This window comes from Oreochromis aureus, linkage group 3 (genome assembly GCF_013358895.1).
Source record: "Oreochromis aureus strain Israel breed Guangdong linkage group 3, ZZ_aureus, whole genome shotgun sequence".
NCBI lineage: Eukaryota > Metazoa > Chordata > Actinopteri > Cichliformes > Cichlidae > Oreochromis > Oreochromis aureus.
Window position 1 is genome coordinate 49497501 of NC_052944.1, and position 13787 is coordinate 49511287.

Sequence of the window (13787 nt, forward strand, 5' to 3'; positions counted from 1 at the left end):
CACAATTAAATATAAATTAAAATCTGAAAACAAAAAGAAGATGCATATTCTCTGTCATATGGGCCTGCATGAATAAACTTTCTGAATCCTTTATCATCTGCAACTGAAAATAGTTGTGGATGATTACTATACCTTTCTAATGTGACGTTGTTGTCCCTGGCTCTCTTTCTCTGTCTTTCCCTCCTGCTCTGTTCCTGTGCTACTGCGAGTGAAGGATGCAGGCGACGTTTTGGGACACAGCTTTTGAATTGGGACCACCTTCGTCACGTCGCTGTGACGTAATCGGCCTTAAAATGCGGCCTTTAAGGCTGCAGACTCTGAATTGGGATACAGCCAGTGTGGGAGTTCTGTGGGTGAGGGTGCTTCAGGGGGGCGACATATTTTATAAATGTTGACATTACACAATGTACTTTCAAGAATCATTGTTTCTAAGTTTTAAGACGTTGTTAATTTTCCACCAACAAATTGTAAAGTTGACCTTGAAGACCTCAGTGAATGTAAATCAAATTTGATTGAATTATTATAACATGATCCTGCTCTACAGCCTACAGAGTTTTATCAGATTACATTCAAAACCTTTAGAGCTGTTTTGTTTACAGACAGAATGAAATGCCAATGCTACCAAAAACATGAGCTCCTTGTTGAAGATAAGAAAACTACTGAAACCATTTTGAGGTCCTCTTTGGTTTACGCATGATCTGTACTGACCTGATGCAGTATGTGATAAAGTTAAACCATCCTTGTGTTCATCATGCTCACTGTTTACCTGATAAATAGACAATGGAATGCTGGAAACTTGCAGTGACATGTTAATTCTTGTCTCAATTAATTTCCTGCTCTGCTCCAATGACTCATTTCACTTTGACATCGACAGTTTAAATCACGGTGTCGGAGTCTGGAGTCTTTATCTGTGGTAAGTCTGTGTTTATTTGTTTGCATTTTCTTTTTTGTTTGTTTGTTTTTTAGTCACAGAACAAATAAACAAGAACTTTATAACAAAACAGTAAACTTTGTGGTGAAAAACTGGCACTTTTTTTCTACACGTTACCGAATGAATTTTGTGTCTGTCAGTTGTTTAAAGCTCCCACAAATGTAGCAGTTAAGTGTGAGAAAAGCTGTATTTATGTTTATAAAGAACTGTTCTTGGAGTCGTGCAGAGACCTGCATGTAAAGCAGGACTTTGTCTCATCGAGGTGACTTAAAGAAACTCTGAGCTTTCAGTTTTAGTTATGTGCTTAAGTTAAACTGCTTTGGAGCTGCTTAATTTCAAAATAAAAGATCATAACCTAACCCCAAACCTGCTGACTAATCTTAGTGAACAAAATTATTTTCGATGTTAATGTGTAGTTCTGGATGAGCTGATCAATGTTCCTGGTAAGGAGTTAATGATCCACCATCAAACACTTTTCCTTAACGTATTTTCCTGTGACACGGTTGAGGACCCAAAACACAGCTTGCATGTTACTACACAGTTTTATTGTTTAGTGGGGTTTTTTTTTTTTTTTTTTTTATCAACACACTGTCACAGCTTTCCAGCAGCTAAATGATGGCTGTGGTTTAAAAGCTAAAGTAGCACTGCTTAAATCTGCAGTTCACCAAATTCACTGCATAATGATTCAAGTAGAGACTATTGAAAACTTCAAAGCTTGTATTCATGTTACAGTTTTTTCTGATGGCTTGAGCACATTTTTTGTAACTATTGGCTATTTTTGCAAAACTCTACACACAAATAAGAAAACTCTTCACCCAATCAGCAAAACATTGTAGTTTTCTTGTAAAAGCGAATAACCTTTGCTTAACTCTCCAAATCTTTGTAAAAATGGTATTTTCGTATCCAACAGTTAACACAAGCCATCATATTAATAAGGACACAATGCACCAACTACACACTGATGGTATGAATGAAAAACACATCTGGCTTTTGCTTTCTCTGTGCACAAGGTAGGCTATGTCAGTTTGAGCTCATACTTTTGTCATAGATCCGTAAGCATAGAGGGATCCAAACTTCAAGTACTGGTGTTTATTCACACACATCAAAACAAACACAAGTGTTTATTTCCAAGTATAGGATTATTTGCAATCGCCATATTGACTGTATGGGTTTCTTGGTCTGCAGTGAACATGCTTCCTCTGCCCCAGCATCTGGTCGTCTAGCAATTCTCTAAAGTAACAATTTCAGTATTTTTACATCTATGGTATTGTTGTGTTTCTCATTAGCATGGCAGTGCTACAAATCTTAGTGCAAAGTGACTGTACTAACCGACCTCATTTCAAAATGTCCTTACAGTTTTTTCTGAATGCTTAAACCCTAACTGTGATTCTTATAGCACAATTTCTAAAACTATTAATACTTATAGCAAAACCACTCACTGAGTTTGCAAAACTAAAAGCACAAACACTGCTTTGCACTCAGTTTGCCATTTTGTAACACACACTTTGCAAAACTGTAAACACAACTCACTGCTTACACTCAATTACCAAATTTCCAACACACTCCTAGCAAAATTATACACATGTATGGCTATCATTAACACTATTTTGCCAACTGTCTCGCACACTTTCACATGTGAAAACTTTTTTAGATAATTAGTTCACTTTGCAATCAGTCTAAGCACTATAATACAGGTAAGCTGTGTGTGTGGAGTACAATGGAGGGAGCAGGGAAAAAGGACGTGGAGGTGAAGAAGTAGAATGAAGAGGACGACAAGGACAAGGAGGAGCAAGAGGAGGCGAGGAGGGGGGAGAGGAGGATGAGGAGGGGGGAGAGGAGGACGAGGAGGGGGAAGAGGAAGGGTAAGAAGAGTAAGAAATAGAATTGCTTATGACATCAGAGCTACAATAGTGGACCATGTAATCAACCATGGAGTGACCCTGAGGGAAGCTGGCCAACGGGTTCAGCCTAACTTGAGCCGCTACACTGTGGCAGGCATCATAAGGACATTTTGAAATGAGAGTCGGTTAGTACAGTCACTTTGCACTAAGATTTGTAGCACTGCCGTGCTAATGAGAAACACAACAATACCATAGATGTAAAAATACTGAAATTGTTACTTTACAGAATTGCTAGATGACCAGATGCTGGGGCAGAGGAAGAATGTTCACTGCAGACCAAGAAACCCATATAGTCAATATGGCGATTGCAAATAATTCTATACTTGGAAATAAACACTTGTGTTTGTTTTGATGTGTGTGAATAAACACCAGTACTTGAAGTTTGGATCCCTCTATGCTTACGGATCTATGACAAAAGTATGAGCTCAATCTGACATGGCCTACCTTGTGCACAGAGAAAGCAAAAGCCAGATGTGTTTTTCATTCATACCATCAGTGTGTAGTTGGTGCTTTGTGTGCTTATTAATATGATGGCTTGTGTTTACTGTCTGATACAAAAATACCTTTTTTACAAAGGTGTGGTGAGTTAAGCAAAGGTTATTCGCTTTTACAAGAAAACTACAATGTTTTGCTGATTGGGTGAAGAGTTTTCTTATTTGTGTGTAGAGTTTTGCAAAAATAGCCAATAGTTACAAAAAATGTGCTCAAGCCATCAGAAAAAACTGTAATACTTATCGAGTAAAATGGAAGTAAAAGCTCAGTCTGATCTAAAAATAATACTTTCATGTCTCTGAGTTTTTAACTGTTTTCCACCTTCTGCAGCACACAGTCCTCTCCTATTTGTCTCCTGCTTTACTTCTGCAGCCTGACACAGATGCACGTTTATACCTGTGTACTGTGGATGTGTTGTTGGCTGTTTGTGTGACCTGTTTTTATAATTTCTTTCTTCTTTAAAGAACCAGAGTCTCTAATGCCTCCCTGTCAAAGCTGGTTTCTACTCCATGGAGGGCTTTTGCTCTGTTTCACTCTGGATTTGCATCCTCTGCTTCAGTTTCATTAAAGGTAAAGACATCTGTTTCTATCAGACTCTTATTTTAGTTCATTTTACATTTAACTGGTAAGCAAAGCTATTAACCATTTTCTGTGTTGAAATGTTTCCAGTATTATTTTCTAAAGCTCAAATGGAATTTAACAAACATATACCCACTTTTTAAAACCACTTAAGCCCCACAAAAGAAGACCACAAAAACACACAGCGGCGCAAATGCGCTAAGACAGAAATTGTGTTTCCAAACTGAGCTGATAAATGTTTAAATGAATGAAACAGTGCAAGTACTAGTCGTATTGAGTTTAACACACAAAACAAAGTGATGGTGAAGTTTCCGCATGTATTGGTTAGGTATCGGTATTGGTCAGGCAGTAGCTTCAGCTTTTTTGCCCAATTGGGCGGCTCTTGCACAAAATGCTTTCAGTTTTTTTCTTGTCATTCTTAAAGTAAAATGTGTGTTATTAGTTGATATTAAGCTCTATCTGCAGAAGGGACACAGTTAAAATCTACATATAAAACCCTCTTAAGAAACAAAAATCTTTTTGTTTAATCAGAATTTTTTGAACATTATTTTGAACTCAAAGAACAAAATCAAAAAAATAAATGAAGTCAGTTAAAGCTGCCACAGTCTGTAGAAGCTGAAAATCAGAAACTGATCTCAGAACAATGAGACTTGTTTTATTTACTTGATCTAGTTTTAATAAGTAACTGATAATGAACTCTATTAATGATACAGCCTTCATCCTGCAGCACAAGACACTTTCATTAAATAATTGATTTCATTATTTATTGTTTTCTGGCAAAACTGTCACAAACCTTTATGTTACTTCTGCTTTCTTATGGTGCAGTCATGAGAGGCAAGTGAGGTCTGAAACTCTTTGGTTGTTGTTCTGGGGTCTTTGTGAGGTCTGTGATGTCTTGTATGAGTCATGGCTGTGCTCTTGGCATATTTTGGTTGACTGGCCACTGCTGGGGAGGTTCACCACTGTTCCATGTTTTCATTGTTTGTGGATGATGGCTCTCACTGTGGTTCGCTGCAGTCCCACAGCTTTAGAAGTGGCTTTATAAGGTTTTCCACACTGAGAGGTCTCAATTACTTTGCTTCTCAAGTGATCCTGAATTTCCTTGGACCTCAGTATGATGTCTGGCTTTTTGAGGATCTTTTGGTCCAGGTTTTTTGATTGAGAATAGGTGTGTGTTACAACCTGGCTCAAAAGCCGCAACATAAAAATAATAAATAGAGATAAATACCAGAGTGTTAGTGAGAAGAGGTTTTATCTTAAAATGGCTCAGGTTGGCTAAAATGGCTAGTACCACCAAGGCAAAGACTAGTGAGCTTCCTGAAAGCCTGCCTCAGGTAGGCTTTTATCAACACCTGAATAGGTGGGGCCAGTTAGCACCAGCTGAACATACTAAGGAGATTAGGGGCAGCAGAGGGACGTAACAGTGTAGCAGTAATGAGGCTTCGGTTGGCTTAAGAAATTGAATGCAGCTTTCAAAATTTGTGTTACACCATAGTTCAAAGGTTCAATGGTAACTTTATTGTCCCTATGGGAATGGGAAATTAATTTGCAATATCTCCATACACAGAAACAAACAAACACACAAAAAAGAACAAGATAAAACTACAATTCATGCTGAAGCACTAGGGAGACCTAAAAGTAACATGAGTGTACAAACTGGTTTGCAAATGAATGGTAAAATGTGTTCAGTTGTAACAAGCACCGAGCATGTTAAGGCACGCCATATAATTAAGTCTTGTTCAGATGAATTATTCCTTTAGCAGGTCATATCAGAATAAAAAGTGACGTGCTCGAAAGCTTAATAGCTAATACAATGTTACAAACTATTACAATGTATACAAATTATTAGGACACTTCTACGTTTTATTTATTTGAAAGTGGGCAATTTGTTATTTGATTAATTTTCCACAAGGTGTGAACTCAGATTATTTAAAGTATACCTGCAGATGCTAAATCTATTCAGCTCATTGACCAACTGAAAGTCTGAACTAAAACCAGGGAAACGTATCTTATTACAGTCACTGTGACGGTGACCAGCCCTTCCCAGACGCCTTAACGCCCACTCACACCCTCGGCCATCTGACTTCAGGAAATCACATGATAGGGTGGGGCCAGATTTCACAATGAGCTCACCTGAAACCCTGGCCCATTTTCACACCTTGGCGCATGTGATTAGGTAGAGGATCATCAGGGGGTCCTTTGTCCCTCTTTGGGGGGAAACTCCCACTGGGTTTAAATCTGGGACTCTCCACCATTTGACCCTTAGAACTGAAGAAGCTTCTCGGATGAGAGGTGAAACGTCTTCAAGCAACTCAAAGAAGTCCAGACGCTTTTCTTTCCAAGCTCCTTAGACTACGATGACCTGGATGACTGAGAACTTTCACAGACATGACCAGCCATGTGTTTCATGCCTGCCCAGGCAACCCCTGAGTTATTGCTACCCATCTAAGCCTCTATCTTATCTTTGTATTTTAGTTTGGCTTTTTTAAAATTTCAGATCTCATCTCCTTCCTAATTTATCTTACCTTATAGATATTCCTTTCAATAAAAGCTTCTTTTCTTTCACAAATCAGCGTCATAAGAGACTTAAGGACCATGGTTTGTTATTAAGGAAAAAATGCACAACTTCTGAAGGAATAATCATATCTCTGCAAAAGGTGCAGACAAAGTTAATATATCTTATAACTCAATTTTTGTGTTTACTTGTGTTATCTCTGTCTAATATTTAAATTTCTTTAAATAATTTAAATAACTACAATAATGGTACCAGTGTCATTTATCTGTGTTATTTACTCTCGGATTTAATGTAAAGAACTCTGTCTTTTAGGCTTTGAGGCCTGTGCAGAGATCCAGCCATGCTCCAGTCAGCCTTTCATGTGAATCCCACAACAGTAATTGAAAATTAGATTTTTAATTTTTATTTTTTGCAGGTTATTCTCAGCATGGGCATCGACAGCAAGCAGTGGGTCTACTTGGCAGTGATGTTGTTTTACCCTGTTTCCTAAAACCTCCATTGGACGCTTCAAACTTGCAGCTGGAGTGGGCGAGAACTGACCTAACACCAGGATTTATACATGTGTGGGAAAAATTTACAGAAAATATGGAGTTCAAAGAGCCATCGTACGTGGGAAGAACCTCACTGTCCTTTGATAAAATGAAGCATGGAGACGTCTCACTGACTCTTTCCAAAGTACAGCTGTTTGATGAAGGACCGTACAGATGTTTCATTCCACAGCTTCCACAAGAATCCTTTGTTGACCTTGTTGTAGGTAAGTGGATCTTTTTCTAGTAGGTGGGCATAATTCTGACCCCGATGTTGTTGTCATGTTCATCAAGGTAGCCATCAGATTTCAGATGTGAATATTTTGCTCTTCGTAGAGGAAGAATTAAAATCATTGGTCTCATTCAGTTTGTAACATTTGATCCTTGGTACATTTCTCCAAAACCCTGGTGTTGAAATGAGGTTCATTACAGTTTGGTCATTGTTTATTCATTGTATATTGTCTCAGTTCTTTAAAAGTGATGATAACAGCAGTTTGGATAAAACAGAGCTTAAATGTATCATCTGCTCAGAGTTCTTTCCTGAAAAACATTTTTGGTTTAAATATTTTCTCACCTCACAGCAGATTTTATTCACATGTTTAACATATAAATCCCAGGTTTGGTTGAACAGCATTTTTACTGAGTATAAAGACAACTGGAGATGTGAGGTAAATTTAAATGTCCAGTGAAATAATGATCTCAGCTCTTCAGCCCAATGTTACAACAAGTTTGGAAATTTTAATTCTGTATGATCAAATCACAGACAAAAAGATCATGATTGTTATATTTTATTCCCCAAATCAAATGTTGTTTTCATCACAAGAATTATGTTTAGTATATATTTCCAAATGTATTATTTTGATGTCTTCTGTTTGTTTCTGCCGTCCATAAAAATGATTGTTATTATTATTATTATTATCCAAATGTTCACTGGTACCGCTGTCCCCTGTGCCTTTCATCAGGGTCAGCATCTACACCCGTCATAAAGGTGATGTCAAACGTCAGCAGCAGGGTGGTGTTACAGTGTGAGTCTGCAGGCTGGTATCCAGAGCCTGAGCTGCTGTGGTTGGACGGTGAGGGAAACCTCCTCTCTGCTGGACCTACAGAGACCCTCAGAGGTCCTGATGACCTCTATACTGTCAGCAGCAGAGTGACTGTGGAGAAGAGACACAGCAACAACATCACCTGCAGAGTCCAACAGAGGAACACCAACCAGAGCAGAGAGACACACAAACATGTTCCAGGTAATAATGACTCACATTCAGAAACAAACTATTTCATTATTAGAGACACACGTGCACGGTACAGATCATTAACAACATATTTTATTTCTCATTTTTGGAACAAGTAAGAAATACTATTATGTTAATCCCATGTATGTTTTTTCTGTTAAGGTGTCATCCTGGACTCATTCATTCCTCTTCTTCACATTGTCATCATTGTGGGGCTTTATTGTTTCCTGGCTTTTTCGATTGTTTGCTTTCAGTCAGTAGAAACTAAAACTGGTAGGTTTTAAATATGTTTTCATCTCTTTACATGTAGAAGATGCATTAAGTGTTACAGGCCCCAGTGGTGCCACAATACAGATGAAGGTCAGGAGCAATGAAGACAGTGCACTCAGTTTGCCTCCCAGCTTGTATCTCTTATTCAACTTTCAACAATATTGATGTGTGTATTGCTCTTGCTCAGTCCCAGTGTCCTTACAGTTCACATATGTCATTCTTTCTAAGTCATAAGCAGAAAAATTAATGTGTTCACACATCAATGTTCCACCATTTTACATGTACGTGGTCTCCCAGTGCAAGCATATTAAAAGTACAAATTTACTGTTGCATAAGTGATTCAAAGCTACAATAAATCTACAGTGGATCTTAGAGCAATACCCAACTGTACTTAAAGCAAAGCACCTCTAACCTGGTTGGAATTACAGTGGATACATGTACCTGCACCTTTATCAAAAATAAACTCACATAACTGACACGACTCTGAAAGTAAAACATAACAAGTGCAACATTCATGTGTTTTTCTACATCTACATGTTGATAACATTCACATAAAGAGCTTTTTAGTCTTAACAACTCAATTATACTTAAAATACAATTGTGTTATACATCAAGTTAAATAAGTTTGGGTGTAAAATGTCAAATAATATTTTCATCAAACAATTAAAAAAAGGTCAGTCCGCCCCTTCCAAAAATAAATAAATAAATAGGGGGGGGGGAATAAAAGTAATTTAAAACAATAATTAAAGTCAGGCATTATTTCTTCCACATTTAAATGTTATGGTGTAAAAACTAAAAGGTAAAGGCAATTTTATTTCACAATTTACATTTTTGTGTGATCATTTCATGACCACAGTGGAAAAGCTATTTAAGATTTAATGGCCCTGTACAATAAACAATACTGAAATGTAACAAATATGAAATACATTTTAACACTTTATTATTTCTTCCTGTGTGTGTAGCCTGCAGAAGAGAAGGAAACCACACCACAGCTGAATCCAGGATCAGAGATATACTGAATGTGCAGACTGATCTTCGTTCTCTTCCTGGTCACAAGCTGTGACCACAAACATATGTTGCCAACAATCGGCTTTCTGTCATTGGTATTGTATCATTGCTTTACTTTCTATCTCATTTATTTAGACATTTCTAATTACCTCATTAGAAAAAGGTGATTATTGTGTAAAAGACCAAAGACAGTAAGAGATGGACTAAGTTTTGTATATCTTATTTGTTTGTTGTCTTTGGATGTTCTGTTGGCACATACCCGTGAGAATGTTTAATTTGGCCACCATATCTCAGTGAAGGGGCTACTTCATAGTATATGTGAAGAAAAATCCAAGAAATCTGAGAAGTCCAAAGTTAAGTGAAGAAGAAGGTGCAAAGTGATGAGTTTTTCCCATGACGATGCTGATTTAAGATTCAACAAGTTTATTGTCATGTAATATTTCAGTAATATAGTGTCTGCATGGAAGAAACAGAACTAAACCCTGAGACACCTGCGGGATAAACTACACCTTAATTTTGCATAAAATAGCTCTGATTGGATGTTGTGGAGTGTTTTCTCTCTGCTCTACCAGCTGAATCCATCACTGGGACAGTCTACAGAGGAGGAAACATCAGTTTCAGTTTCATCTGAAAACACCCTCTCCTGCATATCACTCTGATTTATAATACAGTCCATCGTGGTGATTACTTAAAGGGTTTTTCCATTTCAGTGTAGCTCATGATGAAATTCTTTCTTTTTTCAAAAAGACAAAACTTGGGTTCAGTTTTTGAAAGCTACGTATGAAAACTGAAAGACACAAATATTATTATCCAAGTTAAAGCTGCAGATGTCTTTATTTTTGATGAAGTCCTGGATATATTTCTGTTGATCAGGACATGGGGAGGAGGAGGAGATTCAAGGAGACAGGCATGTACTCAGGAGAGCTGGACGGGCCATAGAACATCCTTAAACCATCAGCAGGACAGATACCTGATGGTTTGTGCACAGAGGAACAGGATGAGCACTGCCAGAGATACAAAATGATCTCAGCAGGTCACTGGTAATTTCTTGTGCAAACAACCAGAAACAGACTCATATTCATTGAATAAATAGTAATGCAAAATGATTGAATCTCTAACTGCAGGATTACTTTCTTAACCTTGATAAATATGTTATGTGTATTAAAATACAATTTGTGTTTCTTTTCATGTTGGTAGAGAAGTACAGGACGTCTCATCAGGCTTTCGATATGAGGGATTGTTTATTTGTTCTTAGATGCACTTACCTTAAACTGCACTCTGCATGTTAGTTTAGATCAGCATTGGTGCTGTTGCACAAATGTTGTTTTTTGTTTTGTTTTTTTACAGTTTGGGGGGATAAATTCATTATTAGCAGTGTGTCACAGAAAGGGATTACAGCTATGAGTGAGTTACTCTGACAGAGAAACAAGATTAAATCACTAGAGAATCTTAGCCAACCTGCTGGTATATAGGGAGTTTTCAGTGAACGAGCTGATGTGTGTTATTATGTTAATTTCTGTTCCTATTCTGATCAAATCGGGTTTCAGTGTTTGTTTACAGTACAACTCCAGATCCAGGTGACATCAAGTCAAAATGATGTTACCTGTCTATGTGCAGCAGCTGCCTGTGTTCAGTTTGAGTAGCATTATAAATTGATATGGATCAGAGAGAGAGAAACAGGTAAGAGTGGAAATGTAGTCAAATCCACCACAAATTACAAGGCTGTAGATTCTGTTTTCCACACACTAATTAATGATAATTTCACATAACTAAGCATTCTGTTGTACTCTTGTTGATTGTGGATCCCTCATCTGCTCCTATAATATTTATCCTATTATACTATTTTGGTCATGTTGTAGTTGAGTGAAGAGGATGGAGTGAATGAAGGAGCTGACAGTGAAGTTTACTGGATAAACAAAAGTTATTTTTCACAGTGTACTTTTCCATGTGCTTCATGGATGCTTTACGTGGCTTCCAGTAGCAAACTTAAAACATATAAGTACATCCTCATTGTTGGTCAGTGTCCACTGGCCTGTAGGTGTAAATAGACTGCAGAGTCCTGGCCTGATGAGGTTGCTCTTCTGTGTTGTGCCATCCACTTCGGCAGAGGTTGTTTGGTTTCCCCGATGTATAAATCCTGGCAATCCTCCTGCACTTAACAGCGTACACTATGTTACTCTGTTTGTGTCGGGGAATCAGATCCTTGCGGTGGACCAGTTTTTGGCGCAGAATGTTTTGGGGTTAGTAAGATTACATCAGTACGGATGGAGCAGGTTTTCAACTGTTGCAACATGAATGTCTATAAAAACCTATGAAAACTGAGTCACCATTACATTTTCAGTTTTATTTATCTCTGTGTTCAGAGCACCAGATGGTACTTTGTGTCTGACAGATAAAACTAAAGTCCTTTTAGTTTCTTTAATGTTACTCTGACACTAAAGGAAGCTTAAAACTCAGTGATTCTCAAGAAAGTTCTGCACTCACAATGAGCCACCTTTTTCTGTCAAGTAAAGTTTGTTATTCATATTTTATTAGTAATTACACACAAACAGATACCTTTTAAAGAAAGGAAATGACAGATGAAATAGTTGGTTACTAAACTGAAAAGTCATAAAGTAGTGTTGGTCCATTTGAAGCTGAGGCTCCGGAGCATATTTTTTAAAAAGAAAACACTTAGTGCTTCAGAAACACTGTGGCACGGCTTGGTTCATTTGAACAAAGTCATGTGATCAATGAGAGACGAACCTTCATTCAGTACGTCACTGCTTTAGTGCTGATTCAGTGGTTTATAAGGAAGTGAATGATTTGCGGGATTTGTACTGTGTTGTGTTGATTTTGTGTGAGAGATAGTGAACCAGTGTGCCGCACAATGAGAGACATGGAGCCAGCGAGGAAGAGAGGACATCCTGCTGTTTCATCAATCAAAAACAGTTCATAGCAAATTTACCCCCTGGTCTAAAATTTCCATAAGAAATACACCATAGATATAGTTAGTTGTAATTATATAAGTTAAAATATATACAAATGTAACTGACTCTGGTTAATTACATAATCATGTGGAGGCAGGGACGTCAAAGTACAAGCACGCTTCCAGCCTATTATATGACTGTTTCGTACAACATGTTATATGATGTATTTTTCATCTATTGAAAAAAACATCAAGAAGCCACAAGCAAAGGAAAAACACATAATTGCACATGTTTAAATGATGAATGTTTACAATGGCAGGCCAACATCAGACAGAACTGTCACATGATATAAACAGCTGTCAACTCAGCTCTGCAGAGTGGGCAATCATAATGAAACACCAGAGAGGACTGTGTTGAAACGCTTCGAGTAATGAACAATTTTTCAATACAAGCTTCAGTGCATCAGAAAGCTCCATCTGGCCATCACTATCAAAAAGGCTAAATCGTGGGCGCCGATTTAGCCCAGTGCGTTGACATGCCATACGCTTCATAAAGCTTAGGTTTTTATCAAATAAAGCTAAAAAAGGCAAAATCATACACCCTGCCTTCTTCCTCAAAGTCAGATGGCCGTAATACTGCTGTAGCTTTGGGTATAGGTTGGGTCAGTGTTACCAGCAGTAATGGGTTTGTTTTCTATTAGTTTACTTTTCAGTGACTAGCCTGCATGCCGTATTGCATTGAGTTGGGACCATTTTATGATTTGATATTTGTGTTAACGTGAATTTAAACAGATGGTAAATGGCCTACATTTGTATAGCGCTTTTCTAGTCCATAGGACCCCAAAGCGCTTTACACTACATTCAGTCATTCACCCATTCACACACTGGCGATAGCAAGCTACATTGTAGCCACAGCTGCCCTGGGGCGCACTGACAGAGGCGAGGCTGCCGGACACTGGCGCCACCGGGCCCTCTGACCACCACCAGTAGGCAAACATGGGGTTAGTATCTTGCCCAAGGATATTTGGCATGCAGCCAGGATGCAGCCTGGGATCGAACCACCGACCTTCTGATTAGTGGCTGACCTGCTCTGCCACCTGAGCTACAGCCACCCCATGTATCCAACAAAGTGACCAGTAGTGTGCAGTTCTGACTTTTTCTGTTTTTTCTTTTTTAAAATATTTAGTTACTTATCTCTATTTATTTATTTATTTAGCTCTTGTTAATGCCCAACTGTTGCCTCACACAAAACAATTTCATACACTGCTGGGTATTTTATATCTATAACAGTATAGCACAATTTTTCATTAGACTTGTGTGTTATATTAATAATCTAAATCTTAACCAACTAAAGGTGTCTATTAATTAATTCAGTCAGCAGTATCACTGACAGACAGGAGAGGATGGCTGCTGTTAACTTGAAG

General features: G+C 38.0%; 1 protein-coding gene across 1 annotated transcript; it reads left to right on the top strand.

Moving 5' to 3' along the window:
- The first annotated feature begins 874 nt into the window (after positions 1-874).
- Positions 875-13239, top strand: LOC120439470 (butyrophilin-like protein 10). The gene is made up of 7 exons (XM_039610486.1): positions 875-913; positions 3789-3894; positions 6834-7172; positions 7908-8189; positions 8340-8450; positions 9410-9550; positions 10329-13239. The coding sequence occupies exons 2-6, from the start codon at positions 3834-3836 to the stop codon at positions 9508-9510; spliced, it is 894 nt and encodes a 297-aa protein (XP_039466420.1). The 5' UTR covers positions 875-913; positions 3789-3833; the 3' UTR covers positions 9511-9550; positions 10329-13239.
- The last annotated feature ends 548 nt before the right edge of the window (positions 13240-13787 follow it).

Coding starts and splice junctions, on each gene's coding strand:
- LOC120439470 (XM_039610486.1), top strand. CDS start 3,834: ATGGAGGGCTTTTGCTCTGTTTCACTCTGGATTTGCATCCTCTGCTTC. Junction 3,895..6,833: donor CTGCTTCAGTTTCATTAAAG/GTAAAGACATCT, acceptor TATTTTTTGCAG/GTTATTCTCAGCATGGGCAT. Junction 8,451..9,409: donor GTCAGTAGAAACTAAAACTG/GTAGGTTTTAAA, acceptor CTGTGTGTGTAG/CCTGCAGAAGAGAAGGAAAC.